Below are 27,995 nucleotides of genomic sequence, written 5' to 3'. Positions count from 1 at the left end.
TGTTATAATTTAGTGCCTGAACGCTATTCATATTATCTTTTCATTATTAAATGTTTTATCTCGTGCCAGTGAAATGTAAAATTCTTAATGAGATTAAACTATCTTAAACTTTAAGTAGAATCGAGCCCTGTGTTTTAAGCCCCATGGTAGGAGACATACTGTATATTTTATAGTAATCATATACCTACCTCCAATGTCAATAGATACATATTTTTTTATCTGTTTCACACTATTTGAACGTGTGATTTATAAGTTTTGAAGGTGAAAAAAAAACAAGATATTTATAGATATTGTAAAATAAAACTAGAATGTATAAATTAATAATATTTTTATTTACAAAATTATCTACAGCCCCACATAAAAAAAACTATAAATATATACATTAGGTAAAGTCGGTGGGACACAAGATAAAGCAAAGAATAAGTTATTAAACACTGAATCATTCATCATTTTAATCTTCACTATTTTCATCATTACTGATGTTTGTATTATTCCGCTTTATTTCTACATATGTCGGTTTCTTCAAACCTGTGACTCTCATTTCTAATCTTTTTTTCCTATCATTTTCATCTTCTTTATCAAACCAATCATTGATCATTCTTGAGTTTTGGTTGACGCTCCTATAGTGGCCGTTTATTTGCGGTACATAGGTTTGTACTGTAGTAGTTTCATCGGAATCTTCTTCTAGTTCTGATATTGTTGCTTGAGTAGTGGTCGTTTTCAGTTTGACTTCATTTTTCAGTTTCACTACTAGTGTAGAAGGCTCTACAGTTTCTTGGATTTCGAGACTGTCTCTATAATTTCTCCTATTAGTTCCAGTTGGGGTAATAGTACTAAAATCCATGTCACGAAATCTTCGATGGGAATCTATATACTTAGTATATTCAGTATTAATTGGCCTACTGTCAACATTAACAGGATAACTATTTCCCATTTCCTTTTCCCCGAATCTTCCATAATGATTTAGAATTTCTGTTTCCTCTGAATTGAAATCTCTATTACTATAACCAATTGGCCCATTACCAGCTTCTACTTGTTTTGACTGATCATAATGGTCTTGAAGCTTAACGTCATGGTTAAATGTCCGACTGTTTACTTCAGTTGTGTAGCTTCCACTTTCCATTTCCCTTAATCTTTGATAATGATCGGGGACCTTAGCATCTTCAGGACTAAACTTGACTACATCTGGTGGATGTGTGGGCCACGAGTAGATTTCACTGGTATTTGATACTGTGGTTTCAAAGGTTGGGATAACAGGGGTCACGGGTGGCGGTGGTGACGGAGGTACCGTCCGATGTTCCACTGGTATGACACCTGAACTTCCTATATGATGATCCTCTACTTGAGTGAAGGATAATTCTGGTGCTTGCGTCAAAGGTCTGACTGTATTGACTTGAGTGGTGGTAGTTACAGGAGTGGTCGTATATTCTTGTTTAGTTTCAGTAGCATTACCGATCTCTTTTACAACGGTCGTCTGAGGATACAGATTTACATGAACAATCATAGTCGCTTCTTTGTTTGAGCTCGATTTCCGTAAAATATCTTGAGGAGGAGGAGCTTTTATCCGATTAATTATAGGCCTTTTTAAACTTCTCGGCATATACATACGCCGAACGGGTCCGTTTGATTTCCTCTTAAATTGAAATCTGACGGGCCGTGATGTTGTAAAATACACTTTGTTGATAGCAGAGGAAGATCCGTCGCTGGAAGAATAGTCTATAGTTGTTTTCGTTGGAACGTAATTCAGCATAACTTTAAAGGAATTCGGCTTGTCAACAGTTGACGTCTCGATGTTTTTGATTTCGCTCGCTTGCGCATCAACAACATTCTTGTCGTCATTGTCTTGTTTCTTTCGATTGGATATCGGTCTGAACATCGGCGCGGTTGGCTTGTCCAAAGTCGGGGTTGGGGCGAATCTTAAGAATCCATCCGCTAACAGATTAACGTCACCTGGGCTATCAGGCTTGAAACTGAAAAGCGGATCAGACACGTGATTTTTCGTTTCTACTTTATTAGAACTTTGCAATAATGAATCTAATGTAGGTGTTGTCGGTTTATCTTCCTTGCTGGTCTCTGCTGACGGCTGAACATAGACTCCAGAAAACGCTATATGTGTGCTGGAGCTGGAGGGTAACTCGTATAGATCTCCAAACTTAGCATTAATAGTTTTCTCGAGGTACTGTATGACTTGTTGGAGGTTCTCAAGTCTTTGAGCATTACGGTAGCTCTCAACCCAGCTTTTAGAACCGAAAGTTCTGCTAAAAGGAGTGGGATTGGGGCTTCTTAATTCGAAAATGAACGGTCTCGGGCTCGTTCTTCTAATGGACGTAGTTTTTACGTTTTTTGTTTTATTTCTAAGGAGTCGTGCTCTTTTCGTAGGTATAGATATTTCTACTAAAGGGTCGATGTAGTGGTTTTCCTGCATAGCGTTGACTAGGAGCGGCATGCGTTCATAGTAATCCTGATCGAAGCCGAAGTAGCCCCGGTCCAGGCGATCGGCAACTGGCGAGTCCGCGCTCCCATTCAAACTCAAGTTCCCATAACTGTAGATATTTTGTACTAAGCTATTAGATTCTACTGCAATCCCGTATTCGTAGATTAGTAGAATTACCTGGAAATAAAAGAAAATAAAGGTTTAGAAACGGTTAAGTTCAAAAAAGGAATTACTACAGTTCGTGGCATCCACGATGACTACTAGGTACCTACGTGGGATAATTGGGGGCAGAGGAATAACATTAGACTTTTTTTACCATGAGCTAATCTAGCATGTTAAAATTTGACCCTTAGGGACTGTTCCGCAATGTCCAACTAAAGTCCTGAATAAGCTACTTGCCTCTTATCTGACGAATAAAGTCATCTTTGACGATTCACAATTTTCAAATAAGCTTAACTGGTAGATAAAGTGCTAAGTTTAGCAGGAAGTTTTACCTGGCAGTTAATTTATTTGTTAATTAGCTATCCAATACTTTACTTGGACATTGTGAGACAGGCCTTAAGGCTGGTGGATCCTGATTAAAGGCAGAAAAGGCAGAAATTTGTAAATCTACTTTTTAAACCACGTGGACGTAAAATGATTTATGAAAAAAATGTATATAACATGTGTATATTAATTTATAATAGACTACCTGATGACTTAAAGATACTCAGAGGCAACATATTCAAGCGTAAGTTGACTAGCTGGCTTTTGGACAGATGCTTTTATAGTATTAAGGATTATTTGAATAACTGACTTTGCAATTATTTTTCATTGACATTTTCATATTTTTTACTAATTATTATATTATTCTTTATTCATGTTTGTATTGATTTATGATTTGATGTTAGAATGTGCTCCTCTATAATCTATAATCTTTGCATGTCTGCACGCAGACTGAATACACTGGAACTTTGTTTTTTTTTGTACCAATATGATCTGCATGTATATACGTGTATTCTGCGCAAATAAATTCTTTGAATCTTTGAATCTTAGAATCTTTATTCAAAGATTGTAAAAAGTACACTGCAATCAGTGATGTTCATATTTATTCGTCTAATGTTATCCCTGTCCCCAGTTACCCCACTTGATGATACTTAAGACCAGGGATCGGAACCGGTTTTTTGCAAAAACATCGAAATAACCATATATTTCGGTTTATTTTATACTCTAAATGTAGGACTCAGTTGTGTTTTCAGATAACGACTTCGTATTATTAGATTGCCTAATTAGAAATGAAGTAATTAACAAAGAACGAAAAAATACCGTTTTCGTTCCCATACAAAAAATACCGGTTTCCGATCCGCTGCTTAGGACTGCCGCCTCAAAACCGTCTTTCCATACACACGTAGTCCCCATTTTCCTTTCTGGATATTAACATTACCTGTTAAAATTATTTTGACAGAATTTGATGTAGCCCGAGATATGCCCTTACGTGTGACTTTTTTCGGTTTCTTAATTAGTAGCAATAGGAGCATTTTAAAATTTGTATGGAAAGGTTTTTCACTCATAACTCTTACAATAATAAAAAAAAAAGTCAAACAAAGGAGCATAGCTATAGCCAATATACAGATTTTTTTTTTAAATATTTTCCATAATGTCAATATCCAGGGAGGAAAATGGGGACTACGTTTGTATGGACAGCGATCGTCCCTTTTCCTCTTAATTCTCCTTGTGTGATAGAGAATGCCTTATGGCAATAAGTCCTATCATGTATTGTGCAGTTAAGATTAAATAAATAAACAAGGCATTGTTTCCGAAATGCTTATTGTCCATTACTCATTATGCTTTTATTTATTTTTTGTTGACATGCGCGTTGTGCCCACAGTGTCATAATTATTTATTTATACAGTAATGTCACTGGTAACAATGGACAGTTGAATACATAAATATTTTTTCTACACGTCGGCTGTAATGGTTGAATTAAGATTTCGTATACCAAACTGTAATTGCCTACGTTTCATGTATGGGATCCTAACTCAACTATAATATTCATTTCGATACGTTGTAGTCAAATATAAAGAATTTTACCAATCACGTGCCGCAAAAGACATTCAAATATCAAACATTTATTCAGCAAATAGGCCACAGGGGCACTTTTACATGTCCATTTTTACAAACAATAAATTAAAAAAAAAAACAATTACAAATATCGAATCTATGAAATAATAAATACTTTATTAGAGATGTATACTGTCTCTAAATGTCAAATTACACAAAAAAAAACTATGATAAAAAATAAAACCATAAAATACTAAAATTCTTTAGAGATGTATAAGTCTCTAAGTGTCAGAGATAAAATATAAAAATATATATTAAATTATCCTTAGAGATGTAGAGGGTCGCCAAGGCTTGAATTCTTATATAAATAATTAAAAGACAAAAAAATTAAAACAGACAAGAACCGAATGAAGTGTCTCACGTTAATGTCACTAACACGGCACTGTCACTGTCATTAACGGGCAACTATTTCATGAGCATATTCATTCAACACGCGTTTATGTCTTTTATGCTACATTTTTGTCTATTAAGCGCCACTTGCACCATCCCACTAACCCGGGTTAACCGGTTAAACCGCTAACCCAGTGTCACATTGTACTGTTAACCATGGTAGCTCCAGGTTTAACCGGTTAACCACGGGTTAGTGATTGGTGCAAGTGCGCCTTAGTCACTTACCAACTTTCATTAATAGGGAGTATTACTGCAATGTTCTGCGCCAGAGTGCAGCACTAGCTCCTTTGGTAAACCATAGAGTAACTTATACATAAATAAATAAATATTATTAATCACTATTACACAAATTGACTATTAAGTCCCACAGTAAGCTCAATAAGGTTTGTGTTGAGGGTACTTAGACAACGATATATGTATATAATAAGTATATAAATATTTATAAATACTTAAATACATAGAAAACACCAATGACTCAGGAACAAATATCCATGCTCATCGCACGAATAAACATACTGTGCCTTAATCTTTTTTTTGACAAGTTTTCACAAATAATAAAATATGACATTGCAAGTCGGTTTGTTTGGAAAGAGCCTACGGGTAGAAGCGAAAATCGAAATTTAGTTATATATCCATGCTCTTCACACGAATAAATACATACTGTGCCCTAATCTTTTTTTTGACAAGTTTTCACAGATAATAAAATATGACATTGCATGTCGGTTTGTTTGCAAAGGGCCTACCGGGAAAGACGAAAATCGAAATTTAGTTATCTGCCTCTTTATCGCTCGAATTTTCAAGAGGGATAGATAGGTAAGATAACAAAATTCGATGATAATATGACCAACAACGCCGTAGTGACTCGGGAGGCTGAGTGGTTGAGGCATCTGATCGACAGATACGAAAATTATTAATTGATAACAACCCTAATTTTCAGCAATTTGTAACCATGGGCATAGGCAAGTACAGGCAGGGGGGGCAGCTGATCAAATTTTACATACAATGTATGCCCCTCTGCGGCGTCTGCCTGATGGTAAGCAGTCTCCGTAGCCTATGTACGTCTGCAACTGCAGAGGAGTAACATGCGCGTTGCTGACCCTAACCCCCCCCCCCCCCCTTCGTTGAGCTCTGGCAACCTTACTCACCGGCAAGAACACAACACTATGAGTAGGGTCTAGTGTTATTTGGCTGCGGTCTGTAACGTGGAGGTACTTCCCCAGTTGGGCTCTGCACTAGATCTGGAATGACATCCGCTGTGCTAACTTGCTAGTTAATGGCTGGTTTGAGTACATGTTTGAAAGCAGCAAAAAATAATGAGCACGTGTTTTGTTATATCGGCTAAAACTCATTTATTCCTAAAAAAATCGACATTCGAAGTTTTATAATATCTTATCGCTAAAGTTACACATAAAGACGGGTGTTTTTTTAGGAAAACTTGAGTTTAAGCAGATATAACAAAACACGTGTACATTATTTTTTCCTGTTTCAAACATATACTCAAACAAGCCATTAACTAGCTAGTTGCTGGAGCATCACTTTCTATAGGAGTTAGAAGATTTAGTCACTCTTTAGTACTTTGAAGGACAATTTCTCCCAATAGGTTGAGTTTGGGCAGCTAAAAAAAATACGTGTCCGTTATTTTAGACTACTCTATAACATATATAAATATAAATCAAATCGGAACCGGACAGTTGGGTACCTTTCCATGTTAGCCGGCTACCAACTCCTCAAATAGCTCTAAGTCTAATGGGTCATACACAGTATTTAAAACAAAAGTTTATTTAAAATTAAATAAACAATTTCTAACTTTATTTCCAAGCTTTTAACTTCATATCTACCGTAAATGATTCAACATTGCTTACCATGCCCAACTTTGCCTGGTTTGACAGTGATTCCTGTGATTACTGGCAATGTTCGGCTCGGTAGGCAGTGTTGTAGAACGTAGCAGTACCCACAAATGGTTAAGAGTCACATGAACCTCCCATACAATCGCAGTTACGCTGTACTGTTTAAAATAACGTGAAATTGGACATGAACATTCAAATAAGTCTGGTATTAGTCTGGGGTTGGAGAAAGCGTTTTACACACAAAGTGTAACAAAAATAGTGGCGATCAGTTTGGTATGGTGTTCTTATAAAAAAAAGTAAGAGAAAATTTTAGAAAAGAAAAAAATATATATTATAGGGCTGCTCAAAAAAATTTCGCGTCAAAAAATTTTTTTTTGATTTTCCTAATCTGGACGCGATAATACCAAAAATGCCCTTAAACGGATACCACCTTGTACAAAACTTCTACTAGTTTTATTTTTAAATGTTGTGCCAAGTTTCATTTTATTTTAGCATGTCGTTTTAAAATGAGAGTATTACTTCGATTGTATGGCGGCGTCTTGGTTTGTGTAACTCAAGAGGCAAGAGGAGTGGTCATTTCTCCATACAAACGTACTCGACTGTTTCCTCTTTAGTTTTTCCTTTTAGAGCAATGATTTTTCGAAACACAGATTAATTGTATCAGTATCTGTGTCAGACTGCTTTGCTTTTTTTGATATTTTTGTTTTTTAAGCACTAGAGCTCTTGCCAAACATTGCCTAAAACGTCACAATTGACTAGGCCGCAAAGAGAAGCGTGAGATTCAAAACTGACATCAATTAGCCAAAAAAGCCAAACAGTCCGACGTTTATTATCATGTAACTTCAAAATTTCGTTACGATTGGTTCATAGGAAGAAACAGACCAGAACGAAACTTCGATTTTTTTAATTAATTAATTAATTTTAGGAGCCGCTCTCGTCAGCGTGACGGATATATTTATGTGAAATTCCCAAATCAGAAGAGCGGCTCAGCTCCCCTTTCCCCTTAAATATGTGACGTTCCATGCGTAAACCCTTTTAGCCATGGAACACCACAACCACATATGAATCAAAAATTGAAACCAAAAAAACTTTGTTCGTCATTAGTATACCAACTAGTTGGATTAAAGTCAGTCGGTTCAGGATTACGTCGAATTTCCAGATTAGACGGTTTCGTTTCAGGCATCATCGATTTCGACGTTTCTACCGAAGCACTGTCTGCTTTATTTAGAAAAGAATTCGCAAGAGCAGTATAATTAATCGGAGTATCTTCAAAATACATTAAAGCACTAAGCTTAGTTTCAAAATCATCTACTGGAGTTTCGTCACCAGTCATGTAAAATATTTCTTTTATTTTTGATCTTTTGTGTTCAGTAGTAGGTGCTTCAGTAGGCTTAAGTACTTTTCTAGTAGACAGTTGTATCCTTGGTACTTTCTTTGCTTTCTTTCTTGACTTTTTTGGTGAATGTTTGATGCTGTTGTCACTTTCTCTGCTTAAATCACGCTGTTTCTCGTCTGCCCATAGACTCCAAACATCTTTGTCTGCATTTATATCATGGTTTTGTGCTTCTTTAGTAGTTGCTTTTGTCTGTGTTCTTAGCCTATTGATATTTATGTCTTCATTTATATCATATTTTTGTGCTTCTTTAGTAGCTGCTTTTTTGTGTGTTCTTAGCCTATTGAGATTTATGTCTCCATTTATATCATATTTCTGTGTTTCTTTGGTAGTTGTTCTTGTGTTTGTTTTTAACATACTGACATCTATATCTCCCTTTAAATCATATTTTCGTGACTTTTTGATAGTTGCTTTTTTACGTTTTCTTATATTACTGACATCAATTTCTCCATATATATCAAACTGTTGTACTTTTTGGGTAGTTGTTTCTGTATGTGTCTTCACGCTACTGACATCTCTGTATTTATTTTGTGCTTCTCTGATAGTTGCTTTTGTGTATGGACTTAAACTACTTACATCAATGTCTCTTTTTTGGGCTTCTTTAGTAATCGCTGTTGTGTGTGTATTCAGGCTTGTAGTATGTTCATCTTTTTCTATATTGTGCAGCTGTACCGCTTTAGTAGATGTTGCTATGTCTGTTTTAACATTGCTTAAATATCCATCGTCCTCATCAAACTGTATATTTACTGGCACTTTTTTTCTTGCCTTCTCATGTGAAATTTGTATACTATCGTGGACACGTTGATCCCTATATTTCTTGTCCTTCTTCAATACTGCGCTAGACTTTGTTTGGTGTGACTTCAGACTAATAAATTTTTCTTCATCTTCAAAAAACCTTAAATGGAATGGCAAATCTTCTGACGAATCCTCCCGCTGCAGCTTATTCGTCATCGTAGTAATTTCGTTTAAACTCAAGATTAATCCATTTTCTTTTTTTGAAAGTAAAAATGATTGCATCATTGGGGTTAATGGTATGTTTTCGTCCACGCCATTTACTAAAAAATCTGATGTAGATTTTGGTTTTTCATCATTTTCTTTCAACGATGCACCTGATTTATATTTATATATAACTGGTGTCTCGTTAGTGATTTGATAAGGCAGCCTTTTCTGTTTATTTTCATGAAGCCCTTCAGTTGGAATAGACACACGTTTTATCGGATCTCCTATTTCATGATTTAAAAAACGCTTAAAATCCCAATTTTTCATGTTAGGATCTTCTATAAAAGCTGGCGTTTGAGGTTTATTAACGATTATATTTTCCAATTTACTCAAACCACTTAAATAATTTTCGAAGTCATTAAATTCTACAGTTTTTTTGTAGTTTTTCTCAAGACCTGTACTTGTATTTAGGTCTTGAATATATCCTGGGGCAATATTGTAAAGTTTGTCATCGAAATCGTATAGCTCTTTGTGTGCCGTTTGTGTATGTTTCACCGTGACATCACTCACTGAGCTGTTTTCGTTCGTGCTATTGTTCGGAGGCTTACCGTCGGTATGTAGTGTTTGGATGTAAACATTAGCAGCGTCATCATAAATTGGGTCTGTTTCTTCGTTCTTATGATTTTTGAATATTACCCTGCTGTAAAAGTTTGATTTAGTGGTTGTTTCTCTTTTATACTGTTCAATTATTGAGATTTTGGATTCAAATGTGTCGTTATTTCTTATATAAGAGATAGGGTCATATGCATTTGTTTCTGTCTTTACTTTAGGAGCCATTGTTGTCGTTGTATGTTTGATTTTTTTAATTTTTGTAGAAGGCCTTTTGACAGAAGAGTAGTTTTTAGATTGTTGATTCCTAGCCGCAATTGTTTTGTGCTTTTTGTTAGTTTTATTATCATTAGATTTAACTTTATTTACTTTTGGATGTAATAGCTGGATACTTTTATAAAGTTTTTCTAAAATTTCTGTGAGGTTGCTACGATATGGACATTTGCAGGATAAATTTTGTGCTGGAACCGTTTTTGGTTCAGCTTTACTGTTATTCGATCGCTTAGTTTCTGTCTTAGGGACTTGGAAATCTTGATGAAAAATGTCATCTGCGAAATTGTCTTTAAGGTGAGATTTCTGCTCTATATTAGAAATATCAGAGTGCGTCGTTTCATCTGTATCTGTGGTAAAAGACATAGAGTTGAGATAAGTTATCACTCTCTGATAGTCAATAATCTTTCTAGCTTTTTCAATACCATCTTTACGTCTATTTGGGAGCAAGCGTGAAGGCTTATATCCTGGTATTTTCCGGATTTTAGCATCAGAAAACACGTCTTTCTGCAAAAGGTAATCAGTAGTTTGTTCATGTGAAGGTTTAAGGCTAGATTCTTCTATTATAGTTTCCAAGTATCGTTTGTGATCTAACGACTTGAGTATGACGGCTAGTAGTTTTCCGTTATTTTTGGCTGGGTTTCGGTGCTTGTTAAACACAATTGAGTCGTTGACGACGTTGATCCAGCTGAGCTTGCGTGAGGTGTTTTGAGTCGCTTTGAAATCCGTTCGGAATCCAAACTCGTAGATCAGAAGAGTAACCTGAAAGCAAAATACAACGTGAGTGCTTAATATGTCGCTTACGTAGTTGAAGTTATTTATCTGTAGCATCATATGAGTTACAAAAGAACACAAAGTACAAACACTTATTATTAGCAACAAAAAAAGTACTTACCGTTAGATATACATACATGTAGCACAGAAGAAAGACACAATTGTTAGATAATATCTCCACATGAAAGAATGTACAAAGGCGTTGGGACGGGCCCCGGTGGTTATGTGGGACTCCCTACCCATGGTGTACCCACTAAAAACCCCTCTATTTGCCGTCTCCACGCTATATGGCGAGGCCCCAGGGACGCCAAAGCACGCTTCCGCGACCTCGCCAGCGGCCATCCGGACTCCGGACCCGGCTTAGGAGAGTTGTGTATGCCTCTCTGTCCTCCTCAGTGGATACGCCCTGTGATGCACCCATCCGCGCAGGGACCATTGTGTAGGCGACAGGCGACCCGAGCCTGCCGCCCACAGGTACCCCTATGGGGGAAGCCGACGGTCGTAAGCCAACCGCCGCCGCCCCACGCGTTTGCGGCGCATTGGCTGGGAGGCCGGATCTTCCTAACTGGTAACAATGTATCTACCTAACTTATACAGAGCCATCAGAGGGCCTACCGCGAAAAACGAAAATTGAGATTATGTTATCTGCGCTGTTGCATATTTAAAAGTAGGCTCTGCTTATGCTTAAAGTTAATGTATTTTGGTTGTGTTAATTCCAGCGATGTGTCACAAAGGGACTTTTTGAAAAAATGAGATCTGACGACCGATCTGGCCTAGTGGGTAGTAACCCTGTCTATGAAGCCGTTGGGCCTGGGCTCGAATGCCGGTGAGGGCGTTTGTTTGTGTGATGAGCACAGATATTTGTTCCTGAGTCATGGATGTTTTCTATGTATTTAAGTATTTGTATATTATATATATCGTTGTCTGAGTACCCACAACTCAAGTCTTCTTGGCTTACCGTGGGACTTGGTAATTTTGTGTAAGAGTGTCCCTATATTATTTATTTATTTATAAGCTTATTAAGCGGCTGACGACAATAAACTTGGTGTTTATTGCGTTCTTTTTATAACCAAGGGTAATGATTACTAATTTATGGTAATTATGTAATAAAGTAATCTTAAAATCTTTCCATATAAAATTACATACAAAGAAAAAAAACGATTTGAGAACTTCAAGCTCGGAAATTTTTGAGAAGGTAATAGGGTAGACATGACAGTAGAATGGATTTATCCGAGTTTGAACTTCAAACTTTGAAGTTAAGCGACTCAATTTTATTATGAATGACACTAAATTAAAAAATATTTAGGGCTTCTTCACTTTGTCTTTAGTATATAATATACCCGATTTCATTTACCATGGCGAGATTCCACGTGAAACTGCACAAAGAGAACCATAATGTTGATATTTTGTTTAACAATTGCTTTACGAGCTCTGCTTTTCAAAGCCAGCGTGTGGTCAAATAATAACACAAACGGATCAATACTGAATAGTTACGTACATGTAAGACACGACGTATTGTTTACGCCTAATGACCGTCTCAAGTGGAATTCCGCCATGTTGAATGAAATGGGGTATATTTATAGTAGTGTGTGACTAGTTTAAAATACAAATCAAAATATTTGGTAAAATAATTTGATTTGTTCCCAAAGTTGGAAAAAACAGAATATTTCGCACGTCAACCGATTAGTCATCATGTTCTATCTTGCATGCTATCGTCCAGACACGGCCATTTGCCCATCCTTAAATTGAAACTCAAAAAAACCATTTTATAATGAAGCCGTTATACACGCATGCGCGATAAATCAAATGAGAAAGCGATTGTTACCAATAAATTACTTTACGCGCATTTTCCGATATGTCACTGGTCAAGTCATATTTCACTGTATAATCTTCCACGTTCACGTTCTACATACAACGTGTCCCAAAACTCAACGATAAGCCGGCACCAGAGGATGGAGCTGCTTATGATTAGTCGTGAAAAAATAAGGAAAAAAATATATCTCAATTATTTTAGAAATTACAGAAAAAAAATGAAATTCATTGAAAATCGACATCCCTAATGGTATTTTTAACGACCATGTCTACAAATATTCAAATATTACTGGTTTTATTTTGTTTTTGGAAACTTCAGTAGCCCTGCTATCTAACACAGTTCTTAAAAATACCAAAATACATGTAGTTTTTACACAAAAAATAATCAAAATTCATTTTGTCCCTACAATTTTGAAAGATTGTTTCTTACAGTCCACTTTCAATCATCATGGTGTAAAAAAATAGTATCGACACCACTATGGCAATTATTTTCAAAAGTTGACGCAACTAACCAAGATTCCAAAATGGTATAATACTTTGGGAAACCTAGTCACAACAAAAAACAACGAATTTTTAAACAAGAACCGACATTTTTAAATGTTGATATTAATCACTTTTGAAAAGGGTTGTTGTTGCAAGTTTTAAAATTTCAATGGAAAATGTGGGTAGTTAATACAATTTTCAAGTCAGTACACTCTGATCCTTTGTTCGCTGTGCACCGTTCCGTATTAATTGATGTGGCTCTCATACTAACAACTCTTGGCTTTGCTTTTTGGACTGGTGATCTGCAAACTGTACTGACCTGGCATTATTTCGGACTGTGATTGTGTTTTGTGTATTGGACTTTTTCCGTATTCTGGACCATTTCTTTGCATTTATTCAACATTTTTCAACAACAAAAATCCTTTTTTGGGTACAGTAAAAGTGATTACCGCCAACATTAAATAATGTCGATTCTTGTTTAAAAATTCGTTGTTGTTTTTTGTGACTAGGTTTCCTAAAGTATTATACCATTTTGGAATCTTGGTTAGTTGCGTCAACTTTTAAAAATAATTGCCATAGTGGTGTCGATACTATTTTTTTACACCATGATGATTGAAAGTGGACTGTAAGAAAAAATCTTTCAAAATTGTAGGGACAAAATGAATTTTGATTATTTTTTGTGTAAAAACTACATGTATTATGGTATTTTTAAGAACTGTGTTAGATAGCAGGGCTACTTAAGTTTCCAAAAACAAAAAAAAAACAGTAATATTTGAATATTTGTGACATGGTCGTTAAAAATACCATTAGGGATGTCGATTTTCGATGAATTTCATTTTTTTTCTGTAATTTCTAAAATAATTGAGATATATTTTTTTCCTTATTTTTTCTCGACTAATCATAAGCAGCTCCATCCTCTGGTGCCGGCTTATCGTTGAGTTTTGGGACACGTTGTATATAGACGTCCATAAAACTCGATTCCCTATATGGCTTTCCTATTTTTCAGAGTGCAGATTAGGAATTCCATATAAAACTAGATCCGGCTTAGGGCCACCACACACAAGCGTCTTTTGAGTGTCGGTATCTAGTCGGCGATATGGAAAATGGCGTCGCTGGGCAGTTGCGTCGAACAGCAGCGCCAGCAGCAATAGAGTTGGATAGATGCTGACGCTAGTGCGGGGTGACGCTAGTGCGGGGTGGCGCAAATGAAACGGGGGTACAACATCAAGATTCAACATTTAAAATATGCTTTATGTAAATTGTGTAAAAAATACTAGTCTATATTTTTTCTATTAATAACATCCACATGTCACAAAACATAACAAAGTAATATATTCATTGGAATATCAAATTAATCATTATTCAAATACAATATTTAATCATTGCTCGAAACGTCAGTTCTGCTTCTGTACCCCTAGTGTAAATTTATTCGATAGCGAGACGTGACGTACGCGTTTGCGTTAAGTCTCATTTTGTATGGGATTTTAAGTTTCCAAAACGTCCCGCTTGGCGCGTTGTTTCTAAATCCCATACAAAATGAGACTTAACGCATACGCCTAAGTCACGTCACGCTATCGAATAAATTTATACTAGGGGTTCAGATAGTAAAAGCACATAATATGTCCCGTTACTGCTTACATATCTACGAATATATTAAGAGGAAATAACAGCAGATTCTTCCCTTCTCCGATTTGTCAATTTTAGGTAAATATGTACATCTCGCTGACAGGCACGGCTCTTAAAATTTGTGCGATAAGGACAACTGCAGCTTGGACGAAAAATCCTGCGTAAAAATCTCAGATATCCAGGTTTCGTTCTAACATTTTCCTCCTCCGAAACTTAACCAATCGTAGCGAAATTTTGGGAACGGAATGAAAAAGAAATTCTCTGTGTCTAACGGTTTTGATTTCTGCGTTTAATCTTATACCTTTAAACGAGCAATTCTTGTATATATATATATATATATATATATATTTCCGGGATCTCGAAAACGGCTCTAACGATTTCGCCGAAATTTGGTATATGCGGGTTTTTGGGGGTATACAATCGATCTAGATTAGTCTTATGTTTGGGAAAACGCGTGTTTTCGAGTTTTCGTGCGTTTTTTTTTCGACGCAGAATATGGTCGCTAATTTCGTGTCGCCGGCCACTGTCCGTCTGGTCCAGCGGGTTAAGACGCGGACTGCTAAACGAGTGTTACGGGTTCGAATCTCGCCCGGTGACTAACTTTTGTTTTTTTTTTTATATGTTCAAGTTTTTATATAATTTTTGATTTTTTAGACAAGTTTAATTTAGTAAAAAATGTAGTTAAGATTATCACCTATACACCACCATATTACAATAAATAGTTATAACCGAGCTAAGCTCGGTCGCCCAGGTACTTGTTTCTTATTTCGTACACTAGGCGTTTACGGCGCCTTTATTTGGCCGTTTTAGCGCTTATTAAAGTAACCCTAACTCAAAAAAAGCAAAATGTACAGACACAGTACACAGGTAGGTACAGTCAGCGTCATATACTTTGTAGCAACCAAAGTAGCCAAATAGTTTGGTACACCATATATTTAGTATGGTGTACCGAACTATTTGGCCGCTTTGACTGCTACAAAGTATTTGACGCTAACTGTACTAATAATTATACAAAATCCAGTGAGGAAAATGTCGAGAACGTTTGTATAGAAAAATGGCCACTTATGTTTCCTCTTAAATATATTAGTTTGCGTCTGTCCGCCAACGCGTGCTCCCGTTGAAAAAGCTCCTCGTTGTGGAGCGGAATATGCCGAGCAATATTCGATAATATATTTAATATGTAGATATAATAATAATAATTCAGCCTATATACGTCCCACTGCTGGGCACAGGCCTCCTGTCATGCGCGAGAGGGCTCGGGCTATATAGTCCCCACGCTAGCCCAATGCGGATTGGGGACTTCACATACACCTTTGAATTTCTTCGCAGATGTATGCAGGTTTCCTCACGATGTTTTCCTTCACCGAAAAGCTAGTGGTAAATATCAAATGATATTTCGTACATAAGTTCCGAAAAACTCATTGGTACGAGCCAGGATTTGAACCCACGACCTCCGGATTGAAAGTCGGACGTCATATCCACTCGGCCACCACCGCATCCATGTAGATATATCTTACGGAAATTTTTGTCTACGAATATTTTTGACGCTGAGGTGGGAGTATGTATCCAAATTATCCAATACCAATTAAAGCATAATATGGACATCATTATACGCCCTAAGGCCAAAAGAAAGTTGGTCAACTGACCTTTCCAGAAAGCACGTATTTTTACATAAACCCACATCTAAATGTTTCAAGAAGGCCTATGAGATGGTTACGTTGCATCATCAACATCATATACAGGCTGACCTTAGCCACTGGACAAACCCTGAAATCCCACGTAGGGTTACTTCTCAGGAATGTTCTGACGTTAATATTTTTTTAATTAGAACAAAAGATAAAAAAAAAAAAATTCGAACAAAAGTTATTTGCAATAATCGACAACAAAAAGAAACACACTGTGTTCTTTGGCAGTGTTTTTGACAATTTGTTCGAAATATTTGATAATTATGACATTTTTCAAAAGTCAGAAATAAAAAAGATAATGAAAAAGGTCGAAGAAGGTTCCATACTATTCTTTGAGGATATTACCTTAGGAGCTACTAACACATACAGGCTGCTCCAAAGTAAAAAATGGTAATTTGTTAATTTCTTCGAAACCGCTTCACCGGTTGTTATAATAAATAAATAAATATTATAGGACATTATTACATAAATTGACTAAGTCCCACAGTAAGCTCAATAAGGCTTGTGTTGAGGGTACTTAGGCAACGATATATATAATATATAAATATTTATAAATACTTAAATACATAGAAAACACCCATGACTCAGGAACAAATATTCATGCTTATCACACGAATAAATGCCCTTACCAGGATTTGAACCCGGGACCATCAGCTTCATAGGCAGGGTCACTACCCACTAGGCCAAACCGGTCGTCAAATGTTATGATACAAAACACTGGTTCTAAATACCCTAATGCATATGTACATTTCGGCTTTGTCCAATGGCTAGGGACACACTGTATACGTTTGCCTTAAGCATACAACCTAATTTAAGCAACCTTAATTTCTTGAAAATAAAGCCACTTTTACCTTGAAACATTAAAAATATATGTAATAAAAAAATATATATATAAATATCTAAAAAAAAAAAAAAAATTATGTAATATAATGTACCTACAAGTAATTACGGTTGTGGAAGAGCGGGACGTTTCAACACAGGCTTTGTAAGCCTAAAGAGAGGCCCCAGAAAATGCTTACTATATGTCTGTAAATAGATAATAAAGATATTTTTCATTTTCATTTTCATTTTTCTCTACCCTTGATGCTTATTTCTGACCTTCCTACTACTCCATTATTTTCTTGATCCATCCTAACGATAATACACATAAAAGTGCGCATCATATTCTTGGACGTATAATGACCATTGTAAAGAAAGCCAACTCGGTTGACCTTTTATAGATCTTATCACAATGACATAAAGTATACCGTCAGATAACTTTTCGCCGCTATAATTAAAACAAATGACTACAACAATCGTGTATAATTTGCGGCTTTCTTCTGCGTACGCGTTGAGCGTAACGTGGCTATTAAAAGGACGTATATATGTAATATTATCATATGCCATAGTCCTAAGACCTTATTTCAAAAACAATAAGGTTCACGATTGGTAAGTTACGCGTTGCAGTAAGTACAGTGTTTTTTGAACTTGCGAGCTTGAAAATAATTTAGACCTATTGGTAACCCTATTGGGTTTAGGGAAATCTTCTACTAGCCAAATTACATACCCACATGTTTATTTTATATACAGTACATACACAGCTTTACTTTATTGAGCATGTTCGTGTGCCTATTATTACATGTAAACTATAATCATAATAATTAGAGATGCAACGAATAGTGGCTTGGCCGAATATCGAATACCGAATATTCGGCGGAGCCATCGGCCGAATAGCCGAATATTCGGCCGCCGAATATCGGCAAGAAGTTTTACCTAAAATGAAGTAAATTCGAACGCGCGCGTGCATGCGCTGTGCAAGTTGCAACTTATTTCAGGCTGTAGGCAGTCTTTGATAGAAATTGCGCTTATTCTGCACGACATTGCGGTGCGTTAGATTTCGTCGTGTGTGTAAAAAAAATATTTTGTATTATTTTTCTCTATGAATATAAAGGTAGTCTGACTAGATTGTTACTTTTTATACCCCTCGTTTGCCGTTATCTACGTGTTAACGTACTATTCAGTATTCGGCCGAATAGTAAAATTGTGGCCGAATAGGCCGAATACCGAATAATGGCCAAATATTCGTTGCATCTCTAATAATAATCACAGACGGTAATGTACAGCATCAAAGGAAAACTGTTGTAAATAAGTATCGCATGAATACACCTGATTATACCGCGTTTTGTATGGACGATGTATAACTGGTTAATGAACTGTTAGTACGCACGTTATATACAGTTTTAGCATTTTAAAAGGATGCTGTGAAGATATAATATTTTAGCTATTTCGCGGAACGGAACGTCGCATTGGAAATAAAATAACTAACTAAAATGAATAACGGTCGACTTAACGACACTGGATTTGATTACGGCCGAAGTTTAGAAAATACTAAGTTATTTCTGGAAGAAGTTTGATATTTTTTCGAGGAACGGGAGTTTCAGTCCCAAGCAAGCGAAAGGTTCTATCCTTCTTTATCCCTCTTTCACTTACGAGTATGTTTCTGTCAATTGAGTTTAGCTATCGTAAAAACATTATTTATGATATAGGAGGCAATCGAACAGACGAAACGCCTGATGGTAAGCAATTACAGTCGTCCATGGACACTTGCAACACCAGAGAGGTTGTGTGTTGCCAGCCTTTGAGATAAGAGTAGCGTACTCTTTCATAAAGGTTTGAAGGTCGTATCGGTCGGAAATACCACGGGTGACAATTCAATCCCCAGTTTAGCTGTGCGAGGTAGATTTTTTTTTAAACGCACAGTTGAGGACTCTTAACCATCTAAGAGCTGAAGAAGAAAATGTTGCGTAAATCGATGGTGGAAAGAAGCGGCAGGAATTATGCAAACAATTCCTCAGAGCATCCCAGTATTACAACAGGTTGCCGGAGACAGTCACCTCTGCACCGTCGCTGCAATGTTTCAGGGCTAAACTGAAGACTTGGCTTCTCGTACACACATTCTACAGCTATGACGATTTTTTGAATAAGTATTAAGCTTTAGTTAAGTGACCGCGTAGTCTTAATTACATTAATGTTATTATTTTTAACAAATATACTACTACTGGCCTTAGCGTCTATTTCAGACGAGCTATGGTGCAATATCTAGAGACATTACACCGCCTGGGACGGAGTCAAGGAAAACGCAGGGATGACCAGCACCTGCGCCACCCTCTCGACCTCACTGGCCGGACCCACAGGAAAAGCAAGCCAATACGTGTGGTGCCAGGTTGGCTGCAGGAGTCTACCGCAGATTTCAGGTTGGACCCTACTCACGGCTAACGGGGACTCCGTGCCGGGTTTGATTTTGGAGTTTTCCTTCTCCTAGATAAGTTACAACCCAATGCTTAGAGGCTTATCTCCCCTGTGACGAAGGGTTAGATGACGGCTTCCTTCGTGAACTTAGTCGCCTCTTACGACACCCTCGTTCTTTTAGGGTTGGTGCTATTCTTAAGCCGGACACCACACGGAGATACACATACTCTTATGCAAACAAATATACTCTTATGCAAACCAGCAATGTAAAAATGAATGTAATATTATAAATATTATGCATAAAGAATATGAATATAATACCTACTGAAGTCCTTAGTCGAAGACTCCAAAGATTTAAGTCTTATCCGGCTCTGCAAGGAACAACGCAAGCGCTCAAGCAACAAAGACAAACAATTTGTCGCATTCTGCGCCACGCTTGCGCGCGCGCCGCGAGAGCACGCTTCCAGTCATTATGACTGTCATTTCACACACAATTTCCTCCGTACATGTGTTAGCTCAGGAAGACTTGCATATAATTGATTTCCCACTTTTTTGGTTTTGCGGTTCGGAAGTATGAAACATATTTGACGACGACCAGAGAGTGTAAAATTTATAAATGACTAAGTTTATTCGTCATAATGAAAGGATAAAAATAGAGCCAATTATATCATTAGAAATTAGAAATAAGTAGGTAACTTCAGCTAAGTAGGCATGTTCATTTATGCTAATAAATTTTATTGTTACGCGCAATAAATATTGCGGAAAATTACTACTACATTAACTAGAAATTTCCTTTTTTAGGACTGTGCCATTTAACACACTTTTTTGTAATTTATGTGTGGGAGGGCGTGTGTGAGTGTGCGTGTATTTGGGTGTGTATGTGTGTGTGTGTTCTGCTTCTGTCTTTTTTTCTTAACATTAAGCACTTTATTTTTAAGGTTGTTATAGTTTTAATTTAATTTAAGAATATATTTCAAACAAAATACCCGTATTGTTCGTGTAAAAAAAAAAAAAATATTTATTTTATTTTTTATTTTATTGGTATTTAGGATAACAACAGCCGTAAATATAACTAAACATATAAATGCCTACATAAAAGAAGGCCAATGACAGTCATCCATTAAATTGCAATACATAAAAGTAAAATAACAAAAAAAATTAAAAACGACGAAAATTAGAATATTTGGCCCCCTGGGCCGTCGCTATATTTTGATTCCGATCCGGTACTGCTATTTATCTAAACTATAATAAAGATCTTGCTGTAACATAAGTAATATACTAATAAACTACCAAATTAGCTTGAACCATAAATGGCTAAACAATTAAAGACCGTGACCGTATTTTTTTCACATTTTTCTTCATAATTCAATTTTTTTCTCTCTGACAAAAAAAGAAAAAAATGTTTTAAATGTATAATTTGTGCTAATTCAAATGATACCCCACTTGACTTAGTCACCAGACTTTGAAATTTTGCCCCCTCTTCATATTGAGCATTTGCCATAGTATTGCAATATTTCTGGGTTAGCGTTGTTCATAACTATTCCAAATTTCAAATCGATAGCTTAAGTGGTTCTTGAGATATTTAGCGATGTGACAGACAAACAGACAGACGGACGGACGGACAGATTCGCACCATAAGGGTTCCTTTTGTACCTTTTTGGTACGGAACCCTAAAAATGTACAATCGATTGAAACAACGTAACGCGTAAGAGTTCTCGCACCATCCGAAATATCTAATTGATAACTGTTTTTGACGTAGGCACGTTCATCAGTCACACCTTTGACCCGTAACTACATACTTTACTCATATACAAATTACAGATGAACTACAGATTACATGTAGAACACAGTTGCAACATCACATTTCCTGCTAGAAGAGTTACAGCAGATAATAATGACATAGTATGTTATGTGAACCAATCATTACATTGCTCAACACGATTCCGTGATACAATACGTGATACATTTTCTAAAACGAATCGAGGTATCATCTGAGCCCTTAGTGTATGGGATTTATCACAGCGCGCCAAGCGGAACGTTTTGGAAACTCAAAATCCCATACAAAATGAGACTTAACGCAAACGCGTACGTCACGTTACGCCATCGAATAAATTTATACTAGGGGTACAGAAACCTGATTTCTTATACGGAGATTCACATATCACCTAAACGAAGATATTCGAATTACTTTTGGGGTATTACTGGGTTATTTGGACTACCTAAAGTTGAGTAATTTTACTGTCATTAATATTTATTAATAAGTCACATTTAATGTTTCAATCCATTTCAAGGATCCTTATTGCATGATGTCCTGATGAAGGTCGAGACTCACGGGAGTTTTTTTTTTTTAAATGCATAATTCTAGGTTCAGTCGTTCATTTTAGAGAGCTTACAATAATTCACCTTCAAATATTTTTAAATTAGCTCTTATATCATCTAATAATAATATCATGCATATGCGTAAGTATAAAATAATTAAGTATTATGTAGGTGTTTCTCAATTCGTCGGTCGCTGTGGGTGGAAAAACGGTTTCCAAAGATTTTAGTGAAAGCGTGCATGTTGTTATGTTGCCTAATGTTAAATTAGAATACAATGTGGTAAAAGTTTGGTTGGAAAACTTGCAAACAATTGTGGTCAATGTAAAATCAAATGGCAGAAAATTACATGATGGTTGTCGCATTTGTTAGGTAAAGTATTTAGTTAGGCTAATTCTGCAGCGTGTTTGATGTGTTGATAGCACAGAGTGTGCAAGTTTAGCTTGATTTAATCACAGTGCATGCATGCGAAGAATGCTTGTCTACTGCTGTCTGCGAAGACAAATACTTAAATTACTTAATGCTAGCCATAAATTTATAGTTTTGCCAACACGCACTGATTTATGTCAAATCGGACAGTACATCAGTGCGTGTAAGGCTAACTATTCAAGCATAACGTTTACAACACAACAAGACTTCTCCCAATATTCTCTTAGCGTGTACAATTTTTCTTTAAGTTGTCTCATATAACGTTCAAAAGGAGAAAACATTATTGTGGTTTATCGCCTGATTGCGTTTGGTATTTTGTAATGTGATGGATGAGGACATAAACTGAGTAAGAATGCGATTTTTCTAGTATTTCTTGAGCGTGGAACTATGGACGTACAGTCAGCATCAATAGTACCTTGAAAACTGCTTTTACAGTGTGAGAAACTTCCTTAATTATAAAGATACCTCAGAAACCTAGTTGGAATTTTTTTTGGTAATAATTTAATATAAGGTTAAAAACAAACTAATGTTTAGTCTCGGCTTTTAAAATATATACTTAACATTGATGCACATTGGATTGGCTACCCGCAGACTTTCACTGTATTATATATATAGGTAAATTAAGTCACTATTAAGTTAATTTAGTATAATACATTACTAAAATCCTACTCTAAATACATTTGCATGCTGTATGAATACAGCTGGAAAAGGTAGAACTATATCTAACATAATATTAAGACATGTAACTAACCCTTTTTCTGCAAATAAATATATCTTATCTTATCTTAGTAGCGGATGAAACAACGTACCAAAACTGCCAAAAGTATCCGATATTCCGGATAACTTTTCCAAATATTGATAAATCCCGAAAATTCACGTTCAAAAGTATTTATTTTACAGTCTTAATTGTTTTACAGTATATGGAACATTTGTGACAGTCCATATCAAAAGGGACCTTTTGGCGGTCGGCGGTTACGTCGCGTAGTACCGCATTACTATTGGCGCGACCCTAATAATAGCGAAAGCGACGACCGCCATAAGGTCCCTTAAAGAGTAGTAGACACCAAGCTAAGTTGGCAGCGATTTTGATAGCCCAGCCTGTGTCAGTGTTAAGTAAAAGTCATAATTTCATAGAAGTTTGACGTTTAAAATAACACTTGCACAGTCTGGGCTGCCAAAATCGCTAACTTATCTTGGTATGTCTCTTTGTATTTTTAATACAATTGCAAATTGAAACGAGGCGTAGGTTACGGTGCTATAGACAGTGTTAATTAATTTTTTCATTTAACGTTGTTACGTTAATGCAACAGCAATTAATTTTTGACTTTTTTTCGTGCGGCAATGTATGTATTGCGTACCTTTTTTTTTTTTATATACTACGTCGGTGGCAAACAAGCATACGGCCCGCCTGATGGTAAGCAGTTTCCGTAGCCTATGTACGCCTGCAACTCCAGAGGAGTTACATGCGCGTTGCCGACCCTAAACCCGCCCCCCTCGTTGAGCTCTGGCAACCTTACTCACCGGCAGGAACACAACACTATGAGTAGGGTCTAGTGTTATTTGGCTGCTGTTTTCTGTAAGGTGGAGGTACTTCCCCAGTTGGGCTCTGCTCTAGATCTGGAATGACATCCACTGGCTGTGCCCTACCACACAAAGCGAGATGACATTCACAATGCCCATACCTCTCTTATGGACGTAGTTTAAGGACGTACCCGGGTCCAACCTAGACGTACCTACCCGGGACGTACCTAGTCATCAACTCATAACTTTTAAAATAAAAACAAGGTAATGATACATTGCGCGTTAAATTATTATACAGGGTGACCTTAGCCATTGGACAAACCCAGAAATCCCACGTAGAGTTACTTCTCAGGAATGCTCTGACGTTAACATTTTTTAAATTAAAACAAAAGATAAAAAAATATTTTTTTCGAACAAAAGATATTACACACGTACTGACATAACATTTTTTTTTTTTTAATTCCGCTACCTAAAGGTTGTCTGGAAGAGATCGGTTTTTAGCGATAAGACCGTCTGTTGTTTACCTCTTCTTTATGTGTTGTATTATTTTTACTGTTTCTGTATTGAGGTGTGCAATAAAGTGTATTTGTATTGATATTTGCAATAATTGACAGCAAAAAGAAACACACTGTGTTTAATCATTGGCAGTGTTTTAGACAATTTGTTTGAAATATTTGATAATGATGACATTTTTCAAAAGTCAGAAGCTTATTAGTGTCATAAATAAAAAAGATAATCAAAAAGGTTGAAGAAGGTTCCATATTATTCTTTGAGGATATTACCTAAGGGTGCCTTAGGAGCTACTAACACATACAGGCTGCTCCAAAGTAAAAATTGGTAATTTGTTAATTTCTTCGAAACTGCTACACCGGCTGTTATGATACTTTGTAAACTGGTTCTAAATACCCTAATGCATATGTACATTTCGGCTTTGTCCAATGGCTAGGGACACACTGTATAAGGAAAAACATAAGTCGTATTTTTTTATTAAAACATGATAGTTAATTCGTTTCGGCCTATACTAACAATCCTGAAGTGACGCGTAGACTAGCAAGAACTTGCATGCAATTTACGTTACATTGCCGACTACTAAGGTAAACTTCATTCAAAGGTTTGATCAGATACCGCAATGTAGTGAACATTGCATGCAAGTTCTTGCTAGTCTAAACCTCGCTTTAGGTTGCCGTATCCAAAAACACGCTGTATACGAAATCTATAGTAAAGGACGAATAAACATTTAAGACCGTCAATCTTCATACACCGCCGCGTTCCTCACGATTGTTTTGAAGACGACGGTATTTATTATATGTATTTTTGTCTTTTGTTTGTATATTTTGAATGTAAGTGATGGCATGGTAGGTATATTGGACAATATAATAACCAAAACCACACAGCAATATAATTATACGCGTGCGATTAGGGATAGGGAAGGGCAGGTCAATGTACTAAATTCTTCGTGCTTAGAGTCATTACTTTAGCGCTAATTTTCTTAAGGGATCTAGGCGTAAAGAATTTCCAGTCTTCAAAACTCAATCATTCAAACTTGTTTAAACATTTTCTTTAAAAGGTAGGTATGAGTCGTTGCAAGAAATTTAACAAATTATTAGTTTGTCATGTAAACAATAATGATACAAAAGCCATTGCTTGATAACATAAGGAGCTTATAGCATCTTCCGTCAGGGGGTTAAAAATATGTTAATAGGTACGAAAGTAGCGAATCAAACCTTTCTTGGCTAGCCCCCAGATTCGCGGCAAACTATGTATGACCATGGGAAAATATAAAAATGTGTGCCAATAAAGAAAGCCACAGAAAATATCGGCCAAAGACAATTTTTAGAATTCCAGTCCAGCACAACAATTTTAAATGCCTACACTAAGTGGCATTCATTGTAATTAGCTCTCTGTGACAGAATTCCGTTGGCCGACTGTACAGTCGCTATCAGATATATCGGAGCTGCCGACATGCTCAAAAATATCTGAACATGAATTTTAACCTCTTGATAATAGAGGCTTTCTTTGTTCAGATAGTTATTTGTAAACGTCCTACACTCTACAGTTTTTACATTATCTGAAAACAATGTTAATAGTAAGAAAAAAAAAATAATACTGATTATTTTGAACATTTCACTTTTAAATTCCTTTTTTACAACCCAAGGGGAAACCGATAACATTCCAATTTACGACAATTGAGAAAGGAAAGATGGAATTAAAATTTAGAAGGAATAGACAAAAGAAAAACATTTAAGAATGTTCAAAAAATACCTACAGTCGACGTTAAAGATATGGTTACAGTTTTGAGCTTTACTGCTTTGAAATAAGGCGAAAAATGTTAACAACTTAAAGTTAACCTTTTCGACACTGTGTCAAACACAAAAGCTGTCACTCGGACGCCACGTCACCGAAGTGTCAAAACTGAAATTGAACTTTATGCATATGCGAGTAGGTCTATGTTGCTCTATGGTTTATGACGAATTAATCCGTCTTAGGCGTTGGCCCTGCGGTGCGGATACATCCGTCGTTGGCGTCGAAAAGGTTAAACGTCGACTGTAAAAATTTAGACAAAAAAATCTTGTAGGTACAATCAGCATTAGCGGATTAAACTACGCGTAAAGTAACTCAATACCATAACCATACCATTCCCATTTACTAACAGCTTAATAAAAACATTTTTGTCTCTATATGTAGAACAATTTTTAAGCTGTAACAGATACTTTTTGTGAAAAAGTGAACTGTAGAGAAGAATTAATTTCTAAGAAACGTCTGCGAACGATGCTATGGATGGCTATGGATGAGGTCTTGGTGGCTCAGTTGGCACAGCGCTGGAGTATCGATCCAGAGGCCGTGAGTTCAAGTCTCACCCAAGGCAGTAATTGTCCCACTTTTAAATTTATTCAGAGATTTATCTCTAGGTGGAAATTCCCGGGTGGTAGATTTTTAGCGAGTTGTTTTTTTTTTTTTTTTTTTTAATTTATTTGAATCAAAAGAAGATTACAAAAAGCCTTAAACTACTAATCTGCCAAACTGCAGTACAGTTTGTTGGCAGAAATAAAAAACTAAATCTACCCTCCATCAACTAGTATTGTAAATATTAATAACTATAGCCGCTTTTGCATACGTATGTATATTGAAACCTTGGTATGTTAAAACTTAAACTACAGAGTGGTTATCACATACTGTTATTGATCACAGGTCATTGTATTATGTAATTCAAGCTAACATTAACATTGTAAATTAAAATAACTGCTAAGTTTAAGCTAGTTATTGGTTTAGTTTAGTCGCTGTAGAACCCTTGTCAATAAATGATCTTACACATATAAGCGAAACAAGCCTGTTCATCCGCTACTTGGTGCTGTCTGTACCATTTTCTCTTAGATTATTCACATAGACATCCAAACTCACCACAACAACGGTAACAGTGATAGAAGTGGACACAGCCGCGCAGGCACATCCTCGCCTAATCTGTCTCTTCCTTGACAGCTTGAGAAATTCCGCCGTCTGCGAATCAATGGTCTTGTACAATCCAAACTGCCGCAACTTGCTGCTACCCTCACTAGACATGTTCACATCACTATCATCACTAATGTCACTCCAAGATGTCACCTGGCAGCTTCCAACTTTTTTTTTATGTCTCTGGCAGTTTAGCGAGGTTTTTAAGAAAAAAATTGTGGACGTCATGCGCGGACGGCGTTCGCGATAGTGTGGCGCGGTTGCGAGGAAATGTGTTGATGTTTTCTTTGGGATTGTTTTGGGATGGGCGTTGGATTGTCGATAAAGTGAAAGTAAGGTTATTTTTGAGGTGTGATGTGTATAATGCTATTGCGTATTGTTTAATATAGGAGCAGGAGTTTCCTACCAGAGGTGCACCTTAGCGGCACGTAAGGGCAAGAAAGGAGGCGCGAAGACTTTCTCAACAACTCGACGTAGGCTAGGAAACAAAGGAAGAAATACTTAGGTAGATTCAGACCAAGATAAGTTGGCAGCGATTTTGATAGCCTAAGTGTTATTTTAACCGTTATTATTTTTATTATTATTGTAGTTTGTGGGCCTTTGAGTGCCACGTCGACCAGGCATTGATCTATTGTGACAGCCCTTTAAAGTTCATTACTGATGCCCGTTGAATCCAGGAAATTCCAGATTCT

At 36.4% G+C, this 27,995-nt stretch overlaps 1 protein-coding gene across 1 annotated transcript; it reads right to left on the bottom strand.

Moving 5' to 3' along the window:
- Nucleotides 1-55: 55 nt before the first annotated feature.
- LOC133519560 (uncharacterized) lies at nt 56-27,868 on the bottom strand. The gene is made up of 2 exons (XM_061853567.1): nt 27,256-27,868; nt 56-2,611 (listed from the first exon to the last, which is right to left on the bottom strand). Exons 1-2 carry the CDS (start codon nt 27,529-27,531, stop codon nt 452-454), a joined length of 2,436 nt encoding a protein of 811 aa, XP_061709551.1. The 5' UTR covers nt 27,532-27,868; the 3' UTR covers nt 56-451.
- Nucleotides 27,869-27,995: the final 127 nt, after the last annotated feature.

The sequence above is a fragment of the Cydia pomonella genome, chromosome 7, assembly GCF_033807575.1.
Source record: "Cydia pomonella isolate Wapato2018A chromosome 7, ilCydPomo1, whole genome shotgun sequence".
Taxonomy (NCBI): domain Eukaryota; kingdom Metazoa; phylum Arthropoda; class Insecta; order Lepidoptera; family Tortricidae; genus Cydia; species Cydia pomonella.
Note: the sequence above shows the minus strand (reverse complement) of the source record. Positions and strands in the feature narration are given on the sequence as shown.